Source organism: Oncorhynchus mykiss, chromosome 27 (assembly GCF_057628025.1).
Source record: "Oncorhynchus mykiss isolate SJ-2025 chromosome 27, ASM5762802v1, whole genome shotgun sequence".
In the NCBI taxonomy this organism is placed as follows: Eukaryota; Metazoa; Chordata; class Actinopteri; order Salmoniformes; family Salmonidae; genus Oncorhynchus; species Oncorhynchus mykiss.
The window spans coordinates 50,005,253-50,026,188 of NC_143048.1; the positions used below are offsets into that span (position 1 = coordinate 50,005,253).

Consider the following 20,936-nt stretch of genomic DNA (forward strand, 5'->3'; position numbering starts at 1 on the left):
AGTAGGAAGTTTACATACACCTTAGCAAAATACACTCAAACAAACAAGTTTTTCACAATTCTTGACATTTAATCCCAGTAAAAATCCCCTGTTGTAGGTCAGTTAGGATCACCACTTTATTTTAAGAATGTGAAATGTCAGAATAATAGTAGAAAGAATGATTTATTTCAGCTTTTATTTATTTCATCACATTCCCAGTGGATCAGAAGTTTACATACACTCAATTAGTATTTGGTAGCATTGCCTTTAAATTGTTTAACTTGGGTCAAACGTTTCAGGTAGCCTTCCACAAGCTTCCCACAAAAAATTGGGTGAATTTTGGCCCATTCCTCCTGACAGAGCTGGTGTAACTGAGTCAGGTTTGTAGGCCTCCTTGCTCGCAGATGGTTTTTCAGTTCTGCCCAAACATTTTCTATAGGATTGAGGTCATGGCTTTGTGATGGCCCCTCCAATACCTTGACTTTGGAAGTATGTTTGTGGTCATTGTCCATTTGGAAGACCCATTTGCGACCAAGCTTTAACTTCCTGACTATTGTCTTGAGATGTTGCTTCAATATATCCACATAATTGAAGCTATCTATTTAGTGAAGTGCACCAGTCCCTCCTGCAGCAAAGCACCTCCACAACATGATGCTGCCACCCCTGTGCTTCACGGTTGGGATGGTGTTCTTCGGCTTATAAGCCTCCCCCTTTTTCCTCCAAACATAATGTTGGTCATTATGGCCAAACAGTTCTATTTTTGTTTCATCAGACCAGAGGACACTTCTCCAAAAAATACGATCTTTGTCCCCATGTGCAGTTGCAAACCGTAGTCTGGCTTTTTTATGGCAGTTTTGGAGCAGTGGCTTCTTCCTTGCTGAGCGGCCTTTCAGGTTATGTCAATATAGGACTCGTTTTACTGTGGATATAGATACTTTTGTACCTGTTTCCTCCAGCATCTTCACAAGATCCTTTGCTGTTGTTCTGGGATTGATTTGCACTTTTCGCACCAAAGTACGTTCATCTCTAGGAGACAGAACGTGTCCCCTTCCTGAGCGGAATGACGGCTGCGTGGTCCCATGGTGTTTATACTTGCGTATTATTGTTTGTACAGATGAACGTGGTACCTTCAGGCGTTTGGAAATTGCTCCCAAGGATGAACCAATTTTTTTCCTGAGGTTTTGTCTGATTTCTTTAGATTTTCCCATGATGTCAAGCAAAGAGGCACTGAGTTTGAAGTTAGGCCTTAAAATACATCCACAGGTACACCTCCAATTGACTCAAATTAAGTCAATTAGCCTATCAGAAGCTTCTAAAGCCATGACATAATTTTCTGGAATTTTCCAAGCTGTTTAAAGGCACAGTCAACTTAGTGCATGTAAACTTCTGACCCACTGGAATTGTGATACAGTGAATTATAAGTGAAATAATCTATCTGTAAACAATGGAAAACTGACTTGTCATGCACAAAGTAGATGTCCTAACCGACTTGGCAAAACTATAGTTTGTTAACAAGACATTTGTGGAGTGGTTGAAAATGTGTTTTAATGACTCCAACCTAAGTGGATGTTAACAAGCGAGTTGACTGAACCACCTACAGCCCAGGAATAAATAAATCATAATAATAAACCCTCCCCTCTATTTTCTAACGCCCTCCTTATCCTTTTTATGAAGTCTCCCCACACTTCCTCATCATCATCATCATCATCATCATCATCATCACACAACGCATCATTCCACTCAACCTGATCAAACAGCCACTCTCTGGCCTGCCTGTTACCCTGGTAACAAATACTTTCTCAGTCAACCTGATCAAACAGCCACTCTCTGGCCTGCCTGTTACCCTGGTAACAAATACTTTCTCAGTCAACCTGATCAAACAGCCACTCTCTGGCCTGACTGTTACCCTGGTAACAAATACTGTCTCAGTCAACCTGATCAAACAGCCACTCTCTGGTCTGACTGTTACCCTGGTAACAAATACTGTCTCAGTCAACCTGATCAAACAGCCACTCTCTGGCCTGACTGTTACCCTGGTAACAAATACTGTCTCAGTCAACCTGATCAAACAGCCACTCTCTGGCCTGACTGTTACCCTGGTAACAAATACTGTCTCAGTCAACCTGATCAAACAGACACTCTCTGGCCTGCCTGTTACCCTGGTAACAAATACTGTCTCAGTCAACCTGATCAAACAGCCACTCTCTGGCCTGACTGTTACCCTGGTAACAAATACTGTCTCAGTCAACCTGATCAAACAGCCACTCTCTGGCCTGCCTGTTACCCTGGTAACAAATACTGTCTCAGTCAACCTGATCAAACAGCCACTCTCTGGCCTGACTGTTACCCTGGTAACAAATACTCTCTCAGTCAACCTGATCAAACAGACACTCTCTGGCCTGCCTGTTACCCTGGTAACAAATACTGTCTCAGTCAACCTGATCAAACAGCCACTCTCTGGTCTGACTGTTACCCTGGTAACAAATACTGTCTCAGTCAACCTGATCAAACAGCCACTCTCTGGCCTGACTGTTACCCTGGTAACAAATACTCTCTCAGTCAACCTGATCAAACAGACACTCTCTGGCCTGCCTGTTACCCTGGTAACAAATACTGTCTCAGTCAACCTGATCAAACAGCCACTCTCTGGTCTGACTGTTACCCTGGTAACAAATACTGTCTCAGTCAACCTGATCAAACAGCCACTCTCTGGCCTGACTGTTACCCTGGTAACAAATACTGTCTCAGTCAACCTGATCAAACAGCCACTCTCTGGCCTGCCTGTTACCCTGGTAACAAATACTGTCTCAGTCAACCTGATCAAACAGCCACTCTCTGGCCTGACTGTTACCCTGGTAACAAATACTGTCTCAGTCAACCTGATCAAACAGCCACTCTCTGGCCTGACATACACCGAAGACGACCCATGGTTAGTGAATAGGGACATACACCAAAGACGACCCATGGTTAGTGAATAGGGACATATACCGAAGACGACCCATGGTTAGTGAATAGGGACATACACCGAAGACGACCCATGGTTAGTGAATAGGGACATACACCGAAGACGACCCATGGTTAGTGAATAGGGACATACACAGAAGACAACCCATGGTGAGTCACAGATATATCAGTAACTAGATTCAAATGCGAGATGTACAAACTGGTATTTGACAACACATCTAAGCATGGCAACAGCAGATCAGAAAAGAACTGAGCAGGCGAAGTAACAGGGTAGAAACAGCGTGTACATCCTAAATGGACCCTTATTTTCTATATAGTGCACTACTTTTGACAAGGGCCCATAGGATTCTGGGTAGAAGTAGTGCACTATATAGTGAATGTATTGCTGTTTGGCAGTCAACCAGCCTGCGAAGAACAGGAGTCACTCCCAGCCTTCAGGCTCTGAATCTGACTAATGACATGTAATGTGTGCCAGGCAGAGAGTGGAAAGAAACAAATCCCTTTTGTCCTCACAGTGAAGTTTATCTACACCACACTGATACTAACCCATCTCCTCACCACTCCTCTCCTCTCTACTCCTCTCCTCTCCTTAGTGAAGTTTATCTACACCACACTGATACTAACCCATCTCCACTCCTCTCCTCTCGTCTGTCCTCTCCTCTGTCCACTCCTCTCCTCTGTCCTCTCCTCTGTCCACTCCTCTCCTCTCCTCTGTCCTCTCCTCTGTCCACTCCTCTCCTCTCATCTGTCCACTCCTCTCCTCTCCTCTGTCCTCTCCTCTGTCCTCTCCTCTGTCCTCTCCTCTCTCCACTCCTCTCCTCTCCTCTGTCCTCTCCTCTGTCCTCTCCTCTGTCCTCTCCTCTGTCCTCTCCTCTCTCCACTCCTCTCCTCTCCTCTGTCCTCTCCTCTGTCCACTCCTCTCTACTCTCCTCTCCTCTCCTCTGTCCTCTCCTCTCCTCTCCTATCCTCTCTACTCCTCTCCTCTCCTTAGTGAAGTCGATCTACACCACACTGATACTAACCCATCTCCTCTCCTCTCCTCTGTCCTCTCCACTCCTCTGTACTCCTCTGTCCTCTCCTCTCTCCACTCCTCTCCTCTCCTCTCTTCACTCCTCTCCTCTGTCCTCTCCCCAGTCCTCTCCTCTCCTCTCTTCACTCCTATCCTCTGTCCTCTCCTCTGTCCTCTCCTCTCTACTCCTCTCCTCTCCTCAGTGAAGTCGATCTACACCACACTGATACTAACCCATCTCCTCTCCTGTCTCCTCTCCTGTCCTCTGTCCTCTCCACTCCTCTCCTCTCTCTAGTAGTGATGAAGTCAATCTCTCCTCCACTTTGAGCCAGGAGAGATTGACATGCATGTTATTAATATTAGCTCTCTGTGTACATCCAAGGACCAGCCGTGCTTCCCTGTTCTGAGACAATTGCAATTTTCCCTCTTTGTGGCACCTGACCACACCACTAAACAGTAGTCCAGGTGTGACAAAACTAGGGCCTGTAGGACCTGCCTTGTTGGTAGTGTTGTTAAGAAGGTAGAAACTAGGGCCTGTAGGACCTGCCTTGTTGATAGTGTTGTTAAGAAGGTAGAAACTAGGGCCTGTAGGACCTGCCTTGTTGATAGTGTTGTTAAGAAGGTAGAAACTAGGGCCTGTAGGACCTGCCTTGTTGATAGTGTTGTTAAGAAGGTAGAAACTAGGGCCTGTAGGACCTGCCTTGTTGATAGTGTTGTTAAGAAGGTAGAAACTAGGGCCTGTAGGACCTGCCTTGTTGATAGTGTTGTTAAGAAGGTAGAAACTAGGGCCTGTAGGACCTGCCTTGTTGATAGTGTTGTTAAGAAGGTAGAAACTAGGGCCTGTAGGACCTGCCTTGTTGATAGTGTTGTTAAGAAGGTAGAAACTAGGGCCTGTAGGACCTGCCTTGTTGATAGTGCTGTTAAGAAGGTAGAAACTAGGGCCTGTAGGACCTGCCTTGTTGATAGTGTTTTTAAGAAGGCAGAGCATCGCTTTATTATGGACAGACTTCTCCCCATCTTAGCTACTACTGCATCAATATGTTTTGACCATAACATCACCTCAACTTGCTCAATTTCCACAGTATTCATTACAAGTTTTAGTTGTAGGTTTAAGGTTTAGTGGATGATTTGTCCCAAATACAATGCTTTTAGTTTTTTATTTATATTTGGGACTAACTTATTCCTTGCCGCCCATTTTGAAACTAACTGCAGCTCTTTATTCAGTGCTGCAGTCATTTCAGTCACTGTAGTAGCTGGTTTGTATATACAGTGCCTTGCGAAAGTATTCGGCCCCCTTGAACTTTGCGACCTTTTGCCACATTTCAGGCTTCAAACATAAAGATATAAAACTGTATTTTTTTTGTGAAGAATCAACAACAAGTGGGACATGCCCAATTTTTCAGTTTTTGATTTGTTAAAAAAGTTTGAAATATCCAATAAATGTCGTTCCACTTCATGATTTGCCAATCGGTTGTGCAGACAGACTTATTTGCCATACCTTTTGCCTCATCCCTCTCAACCATACAATGTTTCAATTCCTCATCAATCCACAGGGATTTAACAGTTTTTACTGTCATTTCCTTAATGTTTCCAAGATCGCATAGCAGTTCAGACGTCTTTTGTCCTCGTCTTGTCGTGTCCTGTATATATATATATTTACAACTTTTTTCACATACATTTTATTTTTATTTTCCATCAACTCATCTTCTAAACACTCTCCTGCAACCAGCCTCACCAATTTATATTTATAAAAAAGTATTATTTACCTCAGATCTGCAATCCTTCAGGAAGCTAGCCAGAAACTCCAGGAGGCTGGCCAGAAACTAGCCAGAAGCTAGCCAGGAGCTAGCCCAGAAGCTAATCAGAAGCTAACCACGGTTTGTGGTCATCGGCTGTCCTTTAGTTCGAAAATCTATCGCCAGTTTTGTACGGCGCAGCGCGGCTCGGAACGGAACATACCGGACCAATTTTTCTCTCCATGTCCCTGGATTTCAACTGCTCTCTGGACATTCATACCCGGATCTCACAGCTAGCTAGCTGCTATCCGTGTGACAGTCGGCTTTCGTCGATTCCGGAGCAAACATCGATTGTTCCGGTGCTAGCCAGCTCCGTCAATCACGCCTGAGTCCCATCATTCACTCCTGGGCTGCAGTCACCTATCCGGACCCGTTTCACTGCCTACGCGGAGCCCCACCGGGCCTTCACAACCGGACTGCCGACGTTATCTACCTGAAGGAGATCCGGCTGGCTCCTCTGTCGCGACGTTACCGGAACGCCCATCTGCGGCCCGCTAACCGTTAGCTGTCTTTCCGGCTGCTATCTGAATAGACAATCGGACAATTTATTTATTTGAATTATTATGTTTTCTTCTCGGGCCTCTATAACTATATCTATTGTTCTTATTTTTGTTGTTGTGTGATTTGGATTAATCCCCTCTACCACACGGAACCCCACTAATCTACTGACCGAACGCAAGAGGTGGCTAACAACAGACTCCATCCTATGCTAGCTTGCTACCGGTTGGCTTGGCTAGCTGTCTAAATCGCCGTGACCCTAAACCAACCTCTCCACTCACTGGACCCTTTTGATCACTCGACTAAGCATGCCTCTCCTTAATGTCAATATGTCTTGTCCATTGCTGTTCTGGTTAGTGTTTATTGGCTTATTTCACTGTAGAGCCTCTAGTCCTGCTCACTATACCTTATCCAACCTATTAGTTCCACCACCCACACATGCAATGACATCTCCTGGTTTCAATGATGTTTCTAGAGACAATATCTCTCTCTTCATCACTCAATACCTAGGTTTACCTCCACTGTATTCACATCCTACCTTACCTTTGTCTGTACATTATACCTTGATGCTATTTTATCGCCCCCAGAAACCTCCTTTTACTCTCTGTTCCAGACGTTCTAGACGACCAATTCTTATTGCTTTTAGTCGCACCCTTATCCTACTCCTCCTATGTTCCTCTGGCGATGTAGAGGTGAATCCAGGCCCTGCAGTGCCTAGCTCCACTCCTATTCCCCAGGCGCTCTCTTTTGACGACTTCTGTAACCGTAATAGCCTTGGTTTCATGCATGTTAACATTAGAAGCCTCCTCCCTAAGTTTGTTCTATTCACTGCTTTAGCACACTCTGCCAACCCTGATGTTCTAGCTGTGTCTGAATCCTGGCTTAGGAAGACCACCAAAAATTCAGACATTTTAATTCCAAACTACAACATTTTCAGACAAGATAGAACTGCCAAAGGGGGCGGTGTTGCAATTTACTGCAAAGATAGCCTGCAGAGTTCTGTCCTACTATCCAGGTCTGTACCCAAACAATTTGAACTTCTACTTTTAAAAATCCACCTTTCTAAAAACAAGTCTCTCACCGTTGCCGCCTGCTATAGACCACCCTCTGCCCCCAGCTGTGCTCTGGACACCATATGTGAACTGATTGCCCCCCATCTATCTTCAGAGCTCGTGCTGCTAGGCGACCTAAACTGGAACATGCTTAACACCCCAGCCATCCTACAATCTAAACTTGATGCCCTCAATCTCACACAAATTATCAATGAACCTACCAGGTACCTCCCCAAAGCCTTAAACACGGGCACCCTCATAGATATCATCCTAACCAACTTCCCCTCTAAATACACCTCTGCTGTCTTCAACCAAGATCTCAGCGATCACTGCCTCATTGCCTGCATCCGTAATGGGTCAGCGGTCAAACGACCTCCTCTCATCACTGTAAAACGCTCCCTGAAACACTTCAGCGAGCAGGCCTTTCTAATCGACCTGGCCGGGGTATCCTGGAAGGATATTGACCTCATCCCGTCAGTAGAGGATGCCTGGATATTTTTTAAAAATGCCTTCCTAACCATCTTAAATAAACATGCCCCATTCAAGAAATTTAGAACCAGGAACAGATATAGCCCTTGGTTCTCCCCAGACCTGACTGCCCTTAATCAACACAAAAACGTCCTATGGCGTTCTGCATTAGCATCGAACAGCCCCCGTGATATGCAGCTGTTCAGGGAAGCTAGAAACCATTATACACAGGCAGTTAGAAAAGCCAAGGCTAGCTTTTTCAAGCAGAAATTTGCTTCTTGCAACACTAACTCAAAAAAGTTCTGGGACACTGTAAAGTCCATGGAGAATAAGAACACCTCCTCCCAGCTGCCCACTGCACTGAAGATAGGAAACACTGTCACCACTGATAAATCCACCATAATTGAAAATTTCAATAAGCATTTTTCTACTGCTGGCCATGCTTTCCACCTGGCTACTCCTACCCCTGTCAACAGCACTGCACCCCCAACAGCAACTCGCCCAAGCCTTCCCCATTTCTCCTTCTCCCAAATCCATTCAGCTGATGTTCTGAAAGAGCTGCAAAATCTGGACCCCTACAAATCAGCCGGGCTAGACAATCTGGACCCTTTCTTTCTAAAATTATCTGCCGAAATTGTTGCCACCCCTATTACTAGCCTGTTCAACCTCTCTTTCGTGTCGTCTGAGATTCCCAAAGATTGGAAAGCAGCTGCGGTCATCCCCCTCTTCAAAGGGGGGGACACTCTTGACCCAAACTGCTACAGACCTATATCTATCCTACCATGCCTTTCTAAGGTCTTCGAAAGCCAAGTCAACAAACAGATTACCGACCATTTTGAATCTCACCATACCTTCTCTGCTATGCAATCTGGTTTCAGAGCTGGTCATGGGTGCACCTCAGCCACGCTCAAGGTCCTAAACGATATCTTAACCGCCATCGATAAGAAACATTACTGTGCAGCCGTATTCATTGATCTGGCCAAGGCTTTCGACTCTGTCAATCACCACATCCTCATCGGCAGACTCAACAGCCTTGGTTTCTCAAATGATTGCCTCGCCTGGTTCACCAACTACTTCTCTGATAGAGTTCAGTGTGTCAAATCTGAGGGTCTGTTGTCCGGACCTCTGGCAGTCTCTATGGGGGTGCCACAGGGTTCAATTCTTGGACCGACTCTCTTCTCTGTATACATCAATGAGGTCGCTCTTGCTGCTGGTGAGTCTCTGATCCACCTCTACGCAGACGACACCATTCTGTATACTTCCGGCCCTTCTTTGGACACTGTGTTAACAACCCTCCAGGCAAGCTTCAATGCCATACAACTCTCCTTCCGTGGCCTCCAACTGCTCTTAAATACAAGTAAAACTAAATGCATGCTCTTCAACCGATCACTACCTGCACCTACCCGCCTGTCCAACATCACTACTCTGGACGGCTCTGACTTAGAATACGTGGACAACTACAAATACTTAGGTGTCTGGTTAGACTGTAAACTCTCCTTCCAGACCCATATCAAACATCTCCAATCCAAAGTTAAATCTAGAATTGGCTTCCTATTTCGCAACAAAGCATCCTTCACTCATGCTGCCAAACATACCCTTGTAAAACTGACCATCCTACCAATCCTCGACTTTGGCGATGTAATTTACAAAATAGCCTCCAATACCCTACTCAACAAACTGGATGCAGTCTATCACAGTGCAATCCGTTTTGTCACCAAAGCCCCATACACTACCCACCATTGCGACCTGTACGCTCTCGTTGGCTGGCCCTCGCTTCATACTCGTCGCCAAACCCACTGGCTCCATGTCATCTACAAGACCCTGCTAGGTAAAGTCCCCCCTTATCTCAGCTCGCTGGTCACCATAGCATCTCCCACCTGTAGCACACGCTCCAGCAGGTATATCTCTCTAGTCACCCCCAAAACCAATTCTTTCTTTGGCCGCCTCTCTTTCCAGTTCTCTGCTGCCAATGACTGGAACGAACTACAAAAATCTCTGAAACTGGAAACACTTATCTCCCTCACTAGCTTTAAGCACCAACTGTCAGAGCAGCTCACAGATTACTGCACCTGTACATAGCCCACATATAATTTAGCCCTATCAACTACCTCTTTCCCAACTGTATTTAATTTATTTATTTATTTTGCTCCTTTGCACCCCATTATTTTTATTTCTACTTTGCACATTCTTCCATTGCAAAACTACCATTCCAGTGTTTTACTTGCTATATTGTATTTACCTTGCCACCAAGGCCTTTTTTTGCCTTTACCTCCCTTCTCACCTCATTTGCTCACATTGTATATAGACTTGTTTATACTTTATTATTGACTGTATGTTTGTTTTACTCCATGTGTAACTCTGTGTTGTTGTATCTGTCGAACTGCTTTGCTTTATCTTGGCCAGGTCGCAATTGTAAATGAGAACTTGTTCTCAACTTGCCTACCTGGTTAAATAAAGGTAAAATAAATAAAAATAAATAAATAAAATGTGTGCTTACTAGTAACTGGAATAAGGAATTTCATAAATCTGTCAAGTGCAAAGTCTGTTTGCTCCTCATTACACACCACAGACCAGCAAATATTCTTTACACCGTCAACAGAGGGCGACCTTGTGAATGTTGACCTGTCTAAGGTCTTACTCACATCGGCTGATGGGGAGGGTGATCACACAGTCTTCCGGTACAGCTGGTGCTCTCATGCATGTTTCAATGTTATTTGCCTCGAAGCGAGCATAAAAGTAGTTTAGCTTGCCTGGTAGGCTTGTGTCACCGGGCAGCTCTCAGCTGTGCTTCCCTTTGTAGTCTGTAATGATTTGCAGGCCCTGCCACATCCGACAAGTGTCAGAGCCGATGTACAACTCGATCTTAGTCCTTTATTGATGCGTTGCCTGTTTGATGGTTCTTCGGAGCATATCGGGATTTCTTTTTTTATTTTTATTTTTTTTTCTTTTAAGCTTCCGGGTTTGAGTCCTGCTCATTGAAAGTGGCAGCTCTAACCTTTAGCTCAGTGAAAGATGCTGCCTCTAATCCATGGCTTCTGGTTGGGGTATGTACGTACTGTCACTTCAACAGTATTTAACATGAGATCCTCTCTAAGCTTTACAGGAATGTGGTTCTGAATATAGACAGCAACAGCAGCACCGCCCCTATTGGCATTTCTGTATTTCCGGTAGATGTTATAACCATGCAATTCTGCTACTGTATCATCAAATGTATTATTATCTAAGTGAGTTTAAGAATTAGTCAGAATATGAAAGTCTGTTACTAGCAAGTTATTGACTTCATGAACCTTGTTTCTTAGGCTACATATGTTGATATGGGCATTTTCTTTGCACTTTTCTGTGATGCTTGGTTGTTTTTAATGCTTTACTGGGAAGCTTATCAGAAGTAGATTTAAATTAAGTTACTTACATTGTACCTGCCAACGCCCCTGGGATACTGTACATTTGATGACAACTCAGCAAAACAATGGAAAGGATTAACTAAACTGGGTCCAGTAGTCAAGATGATTTGGATGGACTCCTTCATTCCTGTAAAGCAATTTCTGTTTCCAGGTGTCAAAGTTATCTATAAAAGTGATTCCAACAAAACTACAGTAATATTTTAGCCATGTTTGTAATGCCTGTAGCCTGCTGAATCTTTCACACTGAATCTTTCAACTATCGTACCGGACCTGAAATGATTGGCCCCTTTTTGGAATCTTTCAGTGCAAGAATCAGTTCTTTAAAAACAATTTTCAGAAGTTCCGAGCTAACCCTCCTCGTGTTGTTTGACACCACATGGACTACGACCGCGTCAGCTCCCAGCATCTGTTGTAGAACAGTCGGAAAAAGCCCTGTAGTGTCCTGTAGCTCCAGGATATTACAGGGGTTTTGCTCCTGTAATGTTATTCTTTAACTTTAAATAACACTCTTCAAATAACGTCTCATCTCTGTGTGTCGATAATGGCTCCTGAATCACTGTAGTGTCTGTGGACTAAGGCTCTAAGACTGGAAAGCAATTCTTGGCAACTAGTAACTGACAGAATGAAATGAAGCTGGGGAGTTTTTTTTTCTCTCCAAATTCTTCTGTAGCTTGAGATCTATAATTAATTACCAGCATACACTTTCCTGTCCAGGATAAAGTTAGTAGCTTGAGTATGTGTTACAGTTTATCTAGAGGTGTCCCAAATGGCACCCTATTCCCTATATAGTGTTAGTATAAGGATTAGCCTGCCATTTTGGAGGCATCCCAACCCTCTCGTAGTGAATCATAGGTAAAGCCATCAGGAGCACAAAGAGAAGAAGCAGATAGATCTCAGAGAATGCCGGCATGATAAGTAGAATCTCTAATACAAAGGATAATTCTGGCTATCTCTACCCTGCAACACAACACAATAGAGAGGGAGGTAGAATTTATGTAAACGAGAAAGATAAGATAAAAGCTTAAAAATATTCTTCTCTCTGTCGACGCTCGGTTTTGTCAGGTTCCTAAATATATCTGCTGGCTGCACCGATACACACTGAATATTCTACAGACAACACGTTTCATCAATGTTTTTTTCCTATTACCCTACTGTAGAGCAGCTCCTATCACCCTACTGTAGAGCAGCTCCTATTACCCTACTGTAGAGCAGCTCCTATCACCCTACTGTAGAGCAGCTCCTATTACCCTACTGTAGAGCAGCTCCTATTACCCTACTGTAGAGCAGCTCCTATTACCCTACTGTAGAGCAGCTCCTATCACCCTACTGTAGAGCAGCTTCTATCACCCTACTGTAGAGCAGATCCTATCACCCTACTGTAGAGCAGCTCCTATCACCCTACTGTATAGCAGCTCCTATCACCCTACTGTAGAGCAGCTCCTATCACCCTACTGTAGAGCAGCTCCTATCACCCTACTGTAGAGCAGCTCCTATTACCCTACTGTAGAGCAGCTCCTATCACCCTTGTGTAGAGCAGCTCCTATTACCCTACTGTAGAGCAGCTCGTATTACCCTACTGTAGAGCAGCTCCTATCACCCTACTGTAGAGCAGCTCCTATCACCCTACTGTAGAGCAGCTTCTATCACCCTTGTGTAGAGCAGCTCCTATTACCCTACTGTAGAGCAGCTCCTATCACCCTTGTGTAGAGCAGCTCCTATTACCCTACTGTAGAGCAGCTCCTATTACCCTACTGTAGAGCAGCTCCTATCACCCTACTGTAGAGCAGCTCCTATCACCCTACTGTAGAGCAGCTTCTATCACCCTTGTGTAGAGCAGCTCCTATTACCCTACTGTAGAGCAGCTCCTATTACCCTACTGTAGAGCAGCTCCTATCACCCTACTGTAGAGCAGCTCCTATCACCCTACTGTAGAGCAGCTCCTATCACCCTACTGTAGAGCAGCTCCTATCACCCTACTGTAGAGCAGCTCCTATCACCCTACTGTAGAGCAGCTCCTATCACCCTACTGTAGAGCAGCTCCTATTACCCTACTGTAGAGCAGCTTCTATCACCCTACTGTAGAGCAGCTCCTATCACCCTACTGTAGAGCAGCTCCTATCACCCTACTGTAGAGCAGCTCCTATCACCCTACTGTAGAGCAGCTCCTATCACCCTACTGTAGAGCAGCTCCTATTACCCTACTGTAGAGCAGCTCCTATCACCCTTGTGTAGAGCAACTCCTATTACCCTACTGTAGAGCAGCTCCTATTACCCTACTGTAGAGCAGCTCCTATCACCCTACTGTAGAGCAGCTCCTATCACCCTAGTGTAGAGCAGCTCCTATTACCCTACTGTAGAGCAGCTTCTATCACCCTACTGTAGAGCAGCTCCTATTACCCTACTGTAGAGCAGCTCCTATTACCCTACTGTAGAGCAGCTCCTATCACCCTACTGTAGAGCAGCTCCTATCACCCTACTGTAGAGCAGCTCCTATTACCCTACAGTAGAGCAGCTCCTATCACCCTACTGTAGAGCAGCTCCTATTACCCTACTGTAGAGCAGCTCCTATCACCCTACTGTAGAGCAGCTCCTATCACCCTACTGTAGAGCAGCTCCTATCACCCTACTGTAGAGCAGCTCCTATCACCCTTGTGTATAGCAGCTCCTATTACCCTACTGTAGAGCAGCTCCTCTCACCCTACTGTAGAGCAGCTCCTATCACCCTACTGTAGAGCAGCTCCTCTTACCCTACTGTAGAGCAGCTCCTATTAGCCTACTGTAGAGCAGCTCCTATCACCCTACTGTAGTGTAGCTCCTATTACCCTACTGTAGAGCAGCTCCTATCACCCTACTGTAGAGCAGCTCCTATCACCCTACTGTAGAGCAGCTCCTATCACCCTACTGTAGAGCAGCTCCTATTACCCTACGGTAGAGCAGCTCCTATTACCCTACTGTAGAGCAGCTCCTATTAGCCTACTGTAGAGCAGCTCCTATCACCCTACTGTAGAGCAGCTCCTTATACCCTACTGTAGAGCAGATCCTATCACCCTACTGTAGAGCAGCTCCTATCACCCTACTGTAGAGCAGCTCATATTACCCTACTGTAGAGCAGCTCCTATCACCCTACTGTAGAGCAGCTCCTCTTACCCTACTGTAGAGCAGCTCCTATCACCCTACTGTAGAGCAGCTCCTATCACCCTACTGTAGAGCAGCTCCTATTACCCTACTGTAGAGCAGCTCCTATTACCCTAGTGTAGAGCAGCTCCTATCACCCTTGTGTAGAGCAGCTCCTATCACCCTAGTGTAGAGCAGCTCCTATTACCCTAGTGTAGAGCAGCTCCTATCACCCTACTGTAGAGCAGCTCCTATCACCCTACTGTAGAGCAGCTCCTTATACCCTACTGTAGAGCAGCTCCTATTACCCTAGTGTAGAGCAGCTCCTATCACCCTAGTGTAGAGCAGCTCCTATTACCCTAGTGTAGAGCAGCTCCTATCACCCTAGTGTAGAGCAGCTCCTATTAGCCTACTGTAGAGCAGCTCCTATCACCCTACTGTAGAGCAGCTCCTTATACCCTACTGTAGAGCAGATCCTATCACCCTACTGTAGAGCAGCTCCTATCACCCTACTGTAGAGCAGCTCCTATCACCCTACTGTAGAGCAGCTCCTATTACCCTACAGTAGAGCAGCTCCTATCACCCTACTGTAGAGCAGCTCCTATTACCCTACTGTAGAGCAGCTCCTATCACCCTACTGTAGAGCAGCTCCTATCACCCTACTGTAGAGCAGCTCCTATCACCCTACTGTAGAGCAGCTCCTATCACCCTTGTGTATAGCAGCTCCTATTACCCTACTGTAGAGCAGCTCCTCTCACCCTACTGTAGAGCAGCTCCTATCACCCTACTGTAGAGCAGCTCCTCTTACCCTACTGTAGAGCAGCTCCTATTAGCCTACTGTAGAGCAGCTCCTATCACCCTACTGTAGTGTAGCTCCTATTACCCTACTGTAGAGCAGCTCCTATCACCCTACTGTAGAGCAGCTCCTATCACCCTACTGTAGAGCAGCTCCTATCACCCTACTGTAGAGCAGCTCCTATTACCCTACGGTAGAGCAGCTCCTATTACCCTACTGTAGAGCAGCTCCTATTAGCCTACTGTAGAGCAGCTCCTATCACCCTACTGTAGAGCAGCTCCTTATACCCTACTGTAGAGCAGATCCTATCACCCTACTGTAGAGCAGCTCCTATCACCCTACTGTAGAGCAGCTCATATTACCCTACTGTAGAGCAGCTCCTATCACCCTACTGTAGAGCAGCTCCTCTTACCCTACTGTAGAGCAGCTCCTATCACCCTACTGTAGAGCAGCTCCTATCACCCTACTGTAGAGCAGCTCCTATTACCCTACTGTAGAGCAGCTCCTATTACCCTAGTGTAGAGCAGCTCCTATCACCCTTGTGTAGAGCAGCTCCTATCACCCTAGTGTAGAGCAGCTCCTATTACCCTAGTGTAGAGCAGCTCCTATCACCCTACTGTAGAGCAGCTCCTATCACCCTACTGTAGAGCAGCTCCTTATACCCTACTGTAGAGCAGCTCCTATTACCCTAGTGTAGAGCAGCTCCTATCACCCTAGTGTAGAGCAGCTCCTATCACCCTAGTGTAGAGCAGCTCCTATTACCCTAGTGTAGAGCAGCTCCTATCACCCTAGTGTAGAGCAGCTCCTATTAGCCTACTGTAGAGCAGCTCCTATCACCCTACTGTAGAGCAGCTCCTTATACCCTACTGTAGAGCAGATCCTATCACCCTACTGTAGAGCAGCTCCTATCACCCTACTGTAGAGCAGCTCCTATCACCCTACTGTAGAGCAGCTCCTATCACCCTACTGTAGAGCAGCTCCTCTTACCCTACTGTAGAGCAGCTCCTATCACCCTACTGTAGAGCAGCTCCTCTTGCCCTACTGTAGAGCAGCTCCTATTACCCTACTGTAGAGCAGCTCCTATTACCCTAGTGTAGAGCAGCTCCTATCACCCTTGTGTAGAGCAGCTCCTATCACCCTAGTGTAGAGCAGCTCCTATTACCCTAGTGTAGAGCAGCTCCTATCACCCTAGTGTAGAGCAGCTCCTATCACCCTACTGTAGAGCAGCTCCTATCACCCTACTGTAGAGCAGCTCCTATTACCCTACTGTAGAGCAGCTCCTATTACCCTACTGTAGAGCAGCTCCTATCACCCTACTGTAGAGCAGCTCCTATCACCCTACTGTAGAGCAGCTCCTATTACCCTACTGCAGAGCAGCTCCTATTACCCCAGTGTAGCGCAGCTCCCCTTACCCTACTGTAGAGCAGCTCCCATTACCCTACTGTAGTGTAGCTCCTATCACCCTACTGTAGAGCAGCTCCTATCACCCTACTGTAGTGTAGCTCCTATCACCCTACTGGCTGGTCATGTCTCTGTTAATATGCTGGCTGGCTGGTCAAGTCTCTGTTAATATGCTGGCTGGCTGGTCAAGTCTCTGTTAATATGCTGGCTGGTCATGTCTCTGTTAATATGCTGGCTGGTCAAGTCTCTGTTAATATGCTGGCTGGTCAAGTCTCTGTTAATATGCTGGCTGGCTGGTCAAGTCTCTGTTAACATGCTGGCTGGTCAAGTCTCTGTTAACATGCTGGCTGGTCAAGTCTCTGTTAATATGCTGGCTGGCTGGTCAAGTCTCTGTTAACATGCTGGCTGGTCAAGTCTCTGTTAATATGCTGGCTGGTCAAGTCTCTGTTAATATGCTGGCTGGCCGGCCAAGTCTCTGTTAATATGCTGGCTGGCTGGTCAAGTCTCTGTTAATATGCTGGCTGGCTGGTCAAGTCTCTGTTAATATGCTGGCTGGCTGGTCAAGTCTTTGTTAATATGCTGGCTGGTCAAGTCTCTGTTAATATGCTGGCTGGTCAAGTCTCTGTTAATATGCTGGCTGGCTGGTCAAGTCTCTGTTAATATGCTGGCTGGCTGGTCAAGTCTCTGTTAATATGCTGGCTGGCTGATCAAGTATCTGCTAACATGCTGGCTGGCTGATCAAGTATCTGCTAACATGCTGGCTGGTCAAGTATCTGCTAACATGCTGGCTGGTCTAGTATCTGCTAACATGCTGGCTGGTCTAGTATCTGCTAACATGCTGGCTGGTCTAGTATCTGCTAACATGCTGGCTGGTCAAATGGACAAGGTTTAAAGGCCTCGAAGCAGATTGTCGAAGCAGATTGTCGAAGTAGATTGTCGAAGCAGATTGTCGAAGCAGATTGTCGAAGCAGATTGTCGAAGCAGATTGTCGAAGCAGATTGTCGAAGCAGATTGTCGAAGCAGATTGTCGAAGTAGATTGTCGAAGCAGATTGTCGAAGCAGATTGTCGAAGCAGATTGTCGAAGCAGATTGTCGAAGTAGATTGTCGAAGCAGATTGGCGAAGCAGATTGTCGAAGCAGATTGTCGAAGCAGATTGTCGAAGCAGATTGTCGAAGCAGATTGTCGAAGCAGATTGTCGAAGCAGATGGTCATTAATTTACATAGAGACACTTTGTGCTCGGACTAGATTTGTATTATAACCATTTTAATTGGTTTAAAACATCAAAGACCAGGATTTATTTGTACTGTATATAGGAGGTATTGGTATCTTAATTGTTAGATTGTCTTCAGACAACACTCGAATTGGACCAGCGCTAGTCGGCTTTAATCTGAGAGCCTTGACAAAGACCTTTTGTCAAGAAAGTCTGCCTTCCATGCATCAAGGTTTTCAGCTGTCCTGGCTACATAAAGATCTGGTTACATTGATGTCACGCTGATGATATATATATCTGTTGGTTAGATTGTTATTCTATTAGGAAGGTAATAGCATTGAAGTGGGTATTTGTACCTTTTTTTCAATAGAGTTTTCCTTTTTCTCCACAGCTCCAAGGGTCTCTGAGGAGGAAGATTGAGGGCCATACTCCGGGCTACTCCTCCCAACAGAATGGCCTGTCCTGTGGGCCGTCGGGGCTGGACTTCAAACGTGTCCGTCTGGAAGGGGGCAGCGGTGGTTTGGGTGGGCCCTGTTCCTTCAGCTCACAGTCCATGGGAGGCGACGCATCGTCCATAGGCCACACCCTAAACAGGAAAAACAACAACAGCGGCTACATGATGCCCCATGGGGTCATGAACTCTGACCTCATCAACATGACCCTGAAGGAGATGAAGAAGGAACCTATAGACCATGTTACTTCCTGCGGCCAGAGGTCTACTGAGATGATGGTGTTCAGCAGCCAGATCGACCCGGAGCTTCAGGATCTGTTCGACGAGCTGACCAAGACCGTCCCGTCTCTGCACGACCAGGAGTTTGAGAAGATGCTGAAGCAGGACGATACGTTCGGCCTGGCGGATCTGGAGCGCAGTGCGGCTACCCTCTGCTCCCACCTGGAGAAGCCCATCAAGACAGAGTACTCCTCTCCAGACTACGGCCAGACACATGGCCATGGTGGCTCCTCACAGCTCCGCCCGGCATCCACTGGTCCCTCCTTCACCATGTCCAGCTCCTCCCCCATCACCAACCAGAAGAGCCAAGGCCAGGGGCCCTCAGGGCTGGCTGGACCCCCCAGCAGAGGTCTCCCTGGCTGGCCTGAGGTGTCCCATGCAGAGCAGCTAAAGCAGATGGCAGCCAACCAGAACCAGCAGCAGCCCAACCCCCAGGCCCTGCTCCACCACCAACAGCCACACCAACAGGCTCAGGCTGGAGGGGGAGGAGGACCAGGGACCAGTTGGAACACGCAGCCCTCCTCCAGCTCCTTCCCCCAGGACAAGCTCTCCAACCCGGCCTCAATGGGCCAGAGGATCACCCCCCAGACCTCCATGGACAGTCAGGGTAAAGGCATAAACAACTGTCTGTTCAAGCCCAACGGACACAACACCTCCAGCCACCTGGATATGAAGGTGCTCAGCAACAAACCAATGCTCCACTTCAGCCCCAAAGCATCCCAGCAACCCTCCACTATGGCAGGTTCACTGAGTAAGACTACAGCCCATCAACAACAACAACAGCCGTCCACCTCAGCCCAGAACTTGAACACGAACCACCCAGTTCATAACTACCAGAACCCCCAGCAGCAACGGCCCATGTCTGGGCCTCCTCACTTGCAGCCCAAGTCCCTGGCCCAGAGAACCCCTCTCAGCCAGCATGGAGCTGGACCTGGGCTCCACTTTAAACTGGCTCAACAACGACAGGTAATAAGCCCCTATATAAATACTTGGCGAATATAGATACTTGCATTCTATCCTTGCGGTGTTGTAGTGGTTGAATCCCAGGACTCTGACTTGACTTAAACGCTAGGGACTTGGGACTCGACTCAGACTCGAGGTTTCGTGAGTTGACTACATCAGTGGGTTTTAAATATGTTCCATCGTTTATATGAAACAGTACATTTATCACATCAAATATCACATGAAATAAATATCACATCAAATATCATATGAAAACTAATATTGTATGTCTGCAATAGAAATGTATATATCTATCTAATACATATATATATCTAATACATATATCTATCTAATGCATATATCTGTCTAATACATAAATCAGGGTCAGGGTTCTGTGCAGGACAGTCAAGTTCTTCCACACCGATCTCGAACAAACCATTTTGTATGGACCTCGCTTTGTGCATGGGGGCATTGTCATGCTGAAACAGGAAAGGGCCTTCCCCAAACTGTTGCTACAAAGTTGGAGCACAGAATCATCTAGAAAGTTATTGTATGCTGTAGCGTTAAGATTTCCCTTTACTGGAACTAAGGGGCTTAGCCACAATCATGAAAAACAGCCCCAGACCATTATTCCTTCTCCACCAAACTTTACAGTTGGCACTATGCATTGGGGCAGGTAGCGTTCTCCTGGCATCTGCCAAACCCAGATTTGTCTGTCGGACTGCCAGATTTTGAAGCGTGATTCATCACTTTAGAGAACGCGTTTCCACTGCTCCAGTCCAATGGCGGCGAGCTTTACACCATTCCAGACAGTCTTGGCATTGGGCAGGGTGATCTTAAGTGTATGTGCGGCGGCTTGGCCATGGAAACCCATTTCATGAAGCTCCCAACGAATAGTTATTGTGCTGACGTTGCTTCCAGAGGCTGCTTGGAACTTGGTAGTGAGTGTTGTAACCGAGGACAGACGATTTTTAGGTGCTACGTGCTTCAGCACTCAGCTCTCTGTGAGCTTTTGTGGCCTACCACTTCGCGGCTGAGTCTTTGTTGCTCCTAGATGTTTCCACTTGATAATAGCAGCACTTACAGTTCAAATAAAATAAAATGTTATTTGTCACATGCGTAGGATACAACAGGTGTAGTAGACCTTACCTTTACTTTAGTCTCTAAGTGATTAATAGGATAGTCTCCTATGGAGCTCATCCAGTTTATTCTCCAGTGATTAATAGGATAGTCTCTGATGGAACTCATCCAGTTTATTCTCCAGTGATTAATAGGATAGTCTCCTATGGAGCTCATCCAGTTTATTCTCCAGTGATTAATAGGATAGTCTCTGATGGAACTCATCCAGTTTATTCTCCAGTGATTAATAGGATAGTCTCCTATGGAGCTCATCCAGTTTATTCTCCAGTGATTAATAGGATAGTCTCTGATGGAACTCATCCAGTTTATTCTCCAGTGATTAATAGGATAGTCTCTGATGGAGCTCATCCAGTTTATTCTCCAGTGATTAATAGGATAGTCTCTGATGGAGCTCATCCAGTTTATTCTCCAGTGATTAATAGGATAGTCTCTGA

At 46.2% G+C, this 20,936-nt stretch overlaps 1 protein-coding gene across 2 annotated transcripts in view; it reads left to right on the plus strand.

The window, feature by feature from the left end:
- The window catches only part of maml2 (mastermind like transcriptional coactivator 2), a 162,268-nt gene that overhangs the window by 92,688 nt on the left and 48,644 nt on the right, over positions 1-20,936 (plus strand). For both annotated transcript variants that reach the window (XM_090224049.1, XM_036964717.2), the window contains one exon: positions 18,082-19,386. In XM_090224049.1, the coding sequence (XP_090080175.1) occupies positions 18,082-19,386 (1,305 nt within the window). The remainder of the gene's footprint in view (positions 1-18,081; positions 19,387-20,936) is intronic.